Here is an 8801-nt window from a genome sequence, read left to right as displayed (position 1 = left end):
AGCAAGTTTTTCCAACAGGAGGCAGTGCTGTTTTATGCTGTAATTTAAGTATAAAATTGATTTGTGCTATCAAATCACTCAAATTACATAAGTGAGGTCACAAGGCCTAACCTTGAGCTATGGGGGAAAAAGCAACCTTTAAGCCACAGCCTAAAAAAAGACTTTACCGAAGGGAATGGTGAATGCCAACTGTTCTGTAGTAGGAGAAAAGGATAAAATAAGCTGAAAGGGGTGGAAATACAGTAATTTGGGGGACCCTGTGCTTGAAGGGAAGTAAATTTCCTTAGGGCAGGAGAATATCATTAATACAATGGCATGCTTGCACGAAAGAATTTTCTGTTATCTATGGTAGAAAATTTAGAAAATGGTCAAAAGTCTGGTAGCTAGAAATCTAATATTAAAAAGGTACAGGAAAGTCAACTTTACAATTCATTTTCCAAACATTTGTTGATCCCACTTTCTATGCCAGGCACTGGGTTGTATAACGGGGATACAAAGATGAAAAAAAAAAAGGATCATAATCAAAGTATCTGAAAAAGAAAACCACTAAAGAAATGTTATTGAATGTAAAGGAAAACTGTAACTTCTTTAATAATACATTATTCAAATTCAAAGATGATAGCACATTTTGAGATTCAGATTGGTAATATATCTTTGATTACACTTTGCAAATGTATTTGACAATTAACCATATACTACTACTTTTTATTACTGAGGTAGGAGGCAGGACTAGACTCTGGAGGTGGGGATTGGGCTCCAGACCACACTGAAGACAAGCTGAAAGGGAAGAGGTGAAAGAGTCTCTCCATAAAACACACTCACCAGTGCCACGTCAGGTTACCATTGCTAAGGCAACAGCTGGAAGTTTTGGCTCCTTTCCATAGCAACAATCCCACGACCTGGAAGTTACGACCTTTTTTCTAGAAATTTTGGCATAATCCACCCCTAAATTTGCATATAGTTGAAAGTGGGTATAAATATGATTGCAGTACTGCTTCCGAGCTGCTACTCTGGGCACACTGCCTATGGGGAGCCCTGCTCCACAAAGCAGCTTTGTTGCTGCTGTACATTAAACCACTTTGATAAAAGTTGTTGTCTAACACCAGCAGCAGCACTGGCTCGTGCGCAAGTGGCCGTGGACGACCACGCTGTGCCCTCCCTGCTGTCCCCTCTGGTCATCAAAGGATCCTTCCCTGGCTCGAGGCCCCTGCATGGGCCCAGAAAGGCTGCTGAGGAAGCGAAAGGCAGGAATTAAACATGGGTTTTTCTTGAGCCACGCTTCAAAAAGTCCAACTCCCTGCAGCGGTCACCAAGGCCCTCAGGACCCCTCACCACAGCCTGCCCGAAGCCCGCAACCCACCTGGAACCTCCTGCAGTCCTTAGCCTGACCTAGCAATTGTGCGCATGCTTGCAGACCCCTTCTTCCCAACGTGTGCTGGGGAAGACCCTAGGGCGCCTGCGCACACTCCCTCCTCCTCTTCCTCTTGAATAGAGCTAATGTGAATACCTGCTTCCCATGTCTCCATGACCTCACTAGAGGCTGGCTGATTTAAAGACAATGAGTTCCCTTAAAGGGTTCTCATTATGCTCAGAAATAGAAATAAGGAAATCCTATTGTTTGATTCGCACAACCAGTCAGCGGCACATTTTCTAATCACGTGGCATTCGAGAACCTTCCTGGACAGGCCCACCCCGAAAAAACCGGATGCTTTCGCCTCACAGCATAGGATGCTCAGGTGTCTGCAGTCTCAGCCTATGCACCTGGCGCTCTGTCTCTTCTCCATAACCAGAGAGGAGCTCGAGATACAGACTGTGTGTGTGTGTGTGTGTGTGTGTGTGTGTGATAAAAATATGAATAACCATATAGAAGATATTATATGTTATTTTCCCAATATCCTACTCTTTTTCTTTTTCTTTTTCTTTTTTTTGAGACAGATTCTTGCTTTGTTACCCAGCCTGGAGTGCAGTGGCACGATCTCGGCTCACTGCATCAAGTGATTCTCCCGCCTCAGCCTCCTGAATGGCTGGGATTACAGGCGAGTGCTATCATGCCTGGCTAATTTTTGTATTTTTAGTAGAGATGGGGTTTCGCCATGTTGGTCAGGCTGGTCTCGAACTCCTGACCTCAGGTGATCCACCTGCCTCGACCTCCCAAAGTGTTGGGATTACAGGCGTGAGCCACCTCGCCCGGCCCTTACTTCATTTTGGAATGCCATGAACCATAATATGTTCTAGAAAAGTGGAAACTGTTATTTTCCACTTTGTAACAGTACAGTTACATTCATCTTTTTGGTAGTAAATCATTGTACTATAAACTGATGTCTCAGAAGTAACATTCACGTGTGTAACCCCCACATTTCTTTTACTGATGCTAAAAGTCTACAAGGATCACAAAGGAACCTATCTACCCATGTATAAGAACTAGAAAATTATCAAGGAGGGGCAGTCTACATTTTTTTAAAAGCTCGAAAATAATGGCACTTGTTTTCCCTGTGCCATGCGTTTGTCCCCACTACAAGCTACTTGACATTAGACTACCAAAACTACCAAAGGAAGTTATTGTTAGACGAATTTATTTTAAAACTCTGCATACACATCATTTAAAATGAGTTAAAAACTTAAAAAGTGAACTCTGAGCCTTGGCAAAGTTGCAAAGATGATGCAGCATTCAAAGTTTTCTGTGTCATTAAAACTATGCCTGAAACTACAGGATTCCTTCCGTTGGAATGAAGTTTTCCCTTCAGCTCCAAGAATTCAGCCTCTCTTAACCAAGTTGCCTTCAGTTTTAGGACCTGCGCTGTTAGTCAGGCCCGACCTCCGCAGCGGCCTCCGACCACCGCCTGTGGAGCAGCACCCAGAACAGGAGCGCGCCCCCCAGCAGCAGGGCCAGGCCCAGCCTCCAGCTCCTGGGGGACTTCAGCCACTTCCACAGCCGGGCCGACAGCCAGGCGCCCCATGGCCTCCTCCGCACCCTGGCTGCCACGCGCTCCGCCACCCGCCGGAGCCGCTCCTCAGGGCCTGCCCAGCGCAGCACCTGCGCCAGCTCATACACCTCGTTGGAGTAATGGGCGCCCTTGTGCTCCCGCACCAGGCCCTCCACCATCTCCAGCAGCTGCTCCACCTGGGCTTCCTGCTCCCGGCCGGTGGCCCGGTTATCAAAGGCACAGACCCGGCCCCCGCACTCGGCCACCAGCTCGCGCAAGGCCCGGTTCTCTGTGTTGCTCACGTAATCGTGCAGGGAGCCCCCGGCCAGGTCCTCCTTCCTGGTGAAGACGATGACCATCCACTTTAGGACGTCCTCCCCAAACATGTCCCTCACCTGCCTCACCGCCTGCTGGTCCTGGGCGGTGAACCGACCCAACTGGGTCACCAGGAGCAGCGCGTGGGGTCCGGGGGCCGAGAGCAGGTAGCAGTGACCTCTCTCCTCACAGCCAGGATCTGTCTTGGACACTTGGGAGCTGAAAATGTCCGCAGTGTCCACGACTTCCACGTGGCACTTGTCCCACCTGCGGCTGCCCGTGGTGCAAGCCCTGGTCACAGACGTGGCCCCCAGCCTGGAGAAGAACCGTCTCTGGCCCAGGATGCTGTTCCCAGTGGCGCTCTTCCCGGCCCCTGTTCTCCCAACAAGAATGAGCCTCCGCGTGGACTCCTGCCGGGACTGAGTGTTCTCTTCTAAACCTGTGAGACCAAGTGTTATAATCTTACTTAAGTTTAACCAACTTCCCCTTGGGAACTGGAATCTTCTTGCCTTTAGCATAAGTGGTTAAGAATAGAGATTTGAACGCCTGGGCGTTCATTTCCACCTTTTCCTTTTGTATTTGGGTTGTCTGCCTGCACCAGTAGATGCTCCAACTACAGTTGATTATCATAGAAATGCTTCTTTATCAGTCCAGCCCAATAGTTCATCTGACATTTCTGGTCATCCACACACATGCAGACATATTTATTTCATATTTGAAAATTTCGATGGACTCTGAAATATTCTCCCAGAGACCATCCCCAGAGACAGGCAGTGGGGGCAATACTGCCTGGTAGTGAAGAGCTGTGTGGAGTCCCAGATACCCTGGTTTGAATCACAGCCCCACCACGTGCTGGTTGTGTAACCTTGGGGAAGTTGCATAATCTAAGTATTAAGCCTCTTTGGCAAAAGTGGGAGCGATAATAGAGGCCTGTTTCTCAGAGGCTTGTTGAGGGGGTGAGATAAGCCCTCTTTCCTTCTTCTCTCCTTCTCTCCCTCTTTCTCTCCTTCCTCTCTTATCTCTCTCTTAAACTGGCTGCCTAAAAAGAATATATGTTTTAACCCTCTATCCTTGTTCTCTAAACATTCTACCTCACAAATCATGTTCACTGTAGTGCATGATTTAATCCCCTCTGCACTTCTTCTGTGGTGATCGGAGTAGGTTTATTATCCTTATTTTATACCGTGGAACCAAGGGAGCAGGCTAGTCACAGAACTTAACTTCTCACAGCAGAGATCCAGCTAAAATGCAAATCTCAGGGCTGGTGCTGTTTCATCCCAGAGTTGAGACACCTCTGGAACTTATCTCTGTTCAGTCTTGAGGAAGCCCCATTCTCCTTATTACCCTAAGTTCAAGCCTAGGGGGGCAAGTATGAGGTGTAGAGATTTGGTCTTACCATAGACATTTTCTTCATCTGTCGCCATCTTCCTTCCTCCCATGCTTACCTGGAAGAGTCCCAAACACAATTTGTTAATTCATTTATTTATTCCTCAAATAGGCATAACCACCTACAGGGTGTCAGGCAAAGTCCAAAGAGCTGGTGACAGCACAGTGAAAAGACATGGTTTTTGCTTGCAAGGATCTAAAAATCTAGGTGTATGTCCTGGCAGAAGGGCACGTGGCTAGAGAGAAGACAGGTAAATTTCGTCAAATATAATACATTGTGCTAATCCTTCTTTAAGTAAGGATTATATCGGAACTTGAGAGAATGGCCTTGGAAGGGCCAACACCCTGCCCTTGAGTTGGTAGGATGCTGTGAGAACATTGCGTGAGGCTGGATTTGTCTTTTCAGGAACTCCAAAAGCAAAAAGCAGAGGGTTGGTTATAACATTTACTCAATGCCAATGGGCTTTAGGTATTACTTTTCCCCGGGTGATTCTATATCACTGACATAAGCTAGAGATATCAGGGGATTCAGCAGCTGGGGGAAGATTAGGTAAACCCTCAGAACCAGAAAATGTGCCCAGTGACTTAGGCACCCACCTTCAAGTGGCTGACCTGGGAAGAAAGAAGAAAATTGGGATTTTTCTTTTGGAAATTGAACAGATCTCCCAAGTAGATCTGGAGGTCCCCTAACTCTGTTTTCTTAAAATCAAATAATTTGGTTTGTCTAGAGATGTCTAAATACGATATCTGTGCTGGAGAGACTTGAACACTTCCCTTCAACTCCTGAAGTTGCTTCCCCTCCAAATCTGATTATGCTGAAATCTAACATTGTGTAATACAGCTAAACCCTCTGTGATCCAGTTTGCCTAATCACACAAGCTCCTGAACACAAATTCACTTCTCCCTGCATCTATGTCTCCAGCCTCATTCCCAGACAATACCCCACTCGGTCAGCTACTTCACAATCAGCAGATTTCAGGGCCTTTCCAACCCACTTGGCTTCCCCTCCTAGGACTATTGATCCTCCCCAACCATCTGTCTGTGCCTCACCATCCATGTCAAACTTGTTGTGTCTTGCACCCTGGTCACTTGGATACCTGTGTTCTCTCCCATTGGCACCACACATGAAGGAAGGGCAGAGAGAGAGGCTGGCTGAGTAACTTGTCTTTGATTGAAGGACTTGGAGAACAGATTTGCCTCATATTAAATCTAGAGCTGTTTCTGTTTCTGCAGGAACTCTACTGGCCCTCCCCAAAGCCTTCAATAAAATTCACTCCATGGGCCTTATGTGATTAATTATTTTGCGTGTAGGAATGAACAGATGATCATAAATGACATCAAAGCAGAAATGAAGAAACAGTTGCAAGATTCAGAGAAAAGAATTTAGATGAAGCAAAATGTCCTTGTCAACCAAGAAAATGAGAATTTCTTTTTCCAGTGCTGCAGAATTCTGGATAGGCCTTTGGAATTTTCCATAGTTTGGAAGAGGGGTTGAAATGATTTTAAATAGTTTTTTTTTAAAGGAAAGTAAGACCCAGCTGAACTCTGAGGTGACAAATGGCCCTTAATCATTGAGGAATGTACACTTATAGAATCCTATATTCCTAACACTTTAAGAGACCGCAAAGTTTATTGAGTTCTTCACCGCTCAAATGTGCTGCTTCTCAGAATTACTTGAATGTTCTTTAAAAATGTACATCTCTTGGATCCATCCTCAGAGATTCTGATTCATGAATTAAATGTTTCTGATGTCCACAGCTCAGAACTTGGACATCAGTCATTTTTGCAACCCCCTTTATTGTACAGATGGGAATTTGAGGTGTCCCCGTGGCTGGAGCAGGAGAAGCTTGAATTAAGGGGGCAGATGTTTAAGGGGCCATGCAGGGAAAGGGGTTGAAGACCAAGATATTAATCTCAGATATCTCCTCAGGGGCCCCTTCTGTGGACAGTGAGGAGGAGAGTTCAAATGTACCCAGTCTTGTCATGTCGTAACTCACTCCGAGGTTAGATGGCTTATGGGGCCATAGAAATATCTTTTGCCTTTGCTCAATAGGGAGCTTGAGGAATGTTTAATGCCTTTCAAACTGTATTTTATTCCTGGAGGTGGTTCCAGCACACTCTTTTCTTACTTTGTTAAGGGAATGTGGGAGGAGACAGGTTTCACTCCCCACCAAGAACGTGTGTGCTCCAGAGCTGGAGAAGATGATCCTAAAATTTCCTCTGAACTTTGCCTACTTAAAAACCTGGAAGTATGTCCTTGACTGTTCCAGATCTTGCTCGCCTGCATGATGCCTTGTAGAATGCAAGTGTTCAGGCAGAAAACACTCTAGGAATCATGTTCTTTCTGGTTCTCAGAGCACCCCCAGCCCCCGCCACTCCCAGGCTCAGGCTCACCTTTCCTGGTGACAGGCTCTGAAGTTGGCCACAAGAAGCCCCAACCTGCTGCTTTCCCTTCGGCTGTGAGTGCAGAAGGCTGTTTCCTCTCGGCACACGGAGGAAATCACTCAGACTTCAGAAATCAGGAAGCTCAGGGTGGGCCCCATGGTTATGGTTTAAAGAGACAGAAACATTTCCCATTGAGCTGTGGGTTGGCAATACTTCTCCTACCGACTCTACTTTCTGCTGTGACTGAGGTTATGTGTCTCCAGCAGGGCCTCATGATGTCAAATATCTTGCCATGCTCTAAGAAGGGAGGGATGTTGTAGTCCCTGAGGCCTGACTGTACTTCTAAAATTGATTACTGAGCTAATCTTCACTTGCCTTTGCCCTATAGGGACGTTTCCCCATATAAAATAGGCCCAGAGAGTCTCCTGCCCCGGAACAAATAACATAATAGCTGTTCTCATCATCTGTCCATTAATTAGACATTCATGTGGCCAGTGCCAGCCCCAGATCCAGTCTGCCAGAAAAACCTGAAGGCAAAGTCTTATCATTCTCTGAGAGAGGAGGGCTTTCCCAGCTATTGAAGGACTTGAGGGTGAACTGGTATGTTGAGGATGAACACCTTCGCACTATCTTCAATTTAGCCTTATTAGGAGGCTTTAGTCTAGTCGTCTATGTTGGTATCACCAGTTCTAGTTATTCTATCTTCTCTCAAGAGCATCATGAGGTCAGCAAAAAAGCGAATCACTGGGTGGTGAGAAGGCTTCAGAGGAGCAGGCTGCATATCTGGTTAGGTCATTAACCAGCTATAGGACCTCACCTAACTCATTTAAACTTTCTGGAGTTGGCTTTCTGGAGTATATGGGGAAGACAATAACCCGAGTCTTACCCTACTGGATAGGATCTGCTTTTTAACCTCTTTCATGCCAGACCACTTTTTTTCTGGTAGGGAAGAGACCCAGCTTTTACTGTTTCCCATCTTTTTGGGGGCACAGAGTCTCCTGGATATCTGACATGTCCACTGTTTCCATTCATCATTGCTGAAACAGGGAGCCTGTCATTCTCCCAGTAGACCAGCAGGGCTGGGGCTATTGTGAGGCAGGTGGGGCATCTAGAGCACACAGCTTAAGGAGGCACTCACTCTCAGGTCACCCAAGTGCAGATCTTGTAGGTGGGTGACCCTGGGAGTGAGTGTTTTCTTAAGAGTGAGGTGCCTAGGGCTTCTCACTAGCCTCATCCTAGCCCAAGCCACATAGATCAGCTTTGAATAAGTCTTTGATACTTGACGTGTACCTTTCATAAAGACGCTTTCAGAGCCTCTTCAACAGCTCCGGGCCATTTATTGTTTCCATGCATGTGTATGATGTCTTACTTCAGCCACTCATAACTCTCTGTCAGAGGGTTTATCTGACTACAAAAGTATGTGTAGGTAATGCATGCAGCAGCCTGAAGTTGTCAGAGCTGATATCCTAGGAGCAGATTTCAATCAATGTCAGTTAGGACTTATGGATAAACACCACAACTTATCAAGTTGTCCACCACGTGAGACAACTCTGTGATGTACTGCATACAAATTGCTGAGTCCCCAGCAGGACTGAGACCCAGTTGTCTGCAGTGGGAACATCCTCATCACCATATACAGTGGTAATGTGCTCATTAATGAACTTGCATTGGCTACTATCCCTTCCCGTCCCACATTTCCACTTTCCTACTGGTGCTTTCTAGGATCTTCTTCCTATTGAAAAGTAACCGTTTCTGTCTTTATTTTCCTCTACATTTCTATTAGCTCTTGAT

At 46.2% G+C, this 8801-nt stretch overlaps 1 protein-coding gene across 1 annotated transcript; it reads right to left on the bottom strand.

Annotated features, from left to right (window-relative positions):
• Window positions 1-2556: 2556 nt before the first annotated feature.
• On the bottom strand, window positions 2557-8472 carry GIMAP1 (GTPase, IMAP family member 1). The gene is made up of 3 exons (XM_009454548.5): window positions 7020-8472; window positions 4636-4684; window positions 2557-3678 (listed from the first exon to the last, which is right to left on the bottom strand). The coding sequence occupies exons 2-3, from the start codon at window positions 4676-4678 to the stop codon at window positions 2801-2803; spliced, it is 921 nt and encodes a 306-aa protein (XP_009452823.1). The 5' UTR covers window positions 4679-4684; window positions 7020-8472; the 3' UTR covers window positions 2557-2800.
• Window positions 8473-8801: the final 329 nt, after the last annotated feature.

This window comes from Pan troglodytes, chromosome 6 (genome assembly GCF_028858775.2).
Source record: "Pan troglodytes isolate AG18354 chromosome 6, NHGRI_mPanTro3-v2.0_pri, whole genome shotgun sequence".
NCBI classification, from domain to species: domain Eukaryota; kingdom Metazoa; phylum Chordata; class Mammalia; order Primates; family Hominidae; genus Pan; species Pan troglodytes.
This window is presented reverse-complemented; position numbering and strand designations above follow the sequence as displayed.

Bases quoted from the DNA above. Each gene is read 5' to 3' on its own strand.
- GIMAP1 (XM_009454548.5), bottom strand. From the start codon at position 4,678: ATGGGAGGAAGGAAGATGGCGACAGATGAAGAAAATGTCTATG. The intron at 3,679-4,635 runs GTAAGACCAAAT...TTGGTCTCACAG, and splicing joins AGATGAAGAAAATGTCTATG to GTTTAGAAGAGAACACTCAG.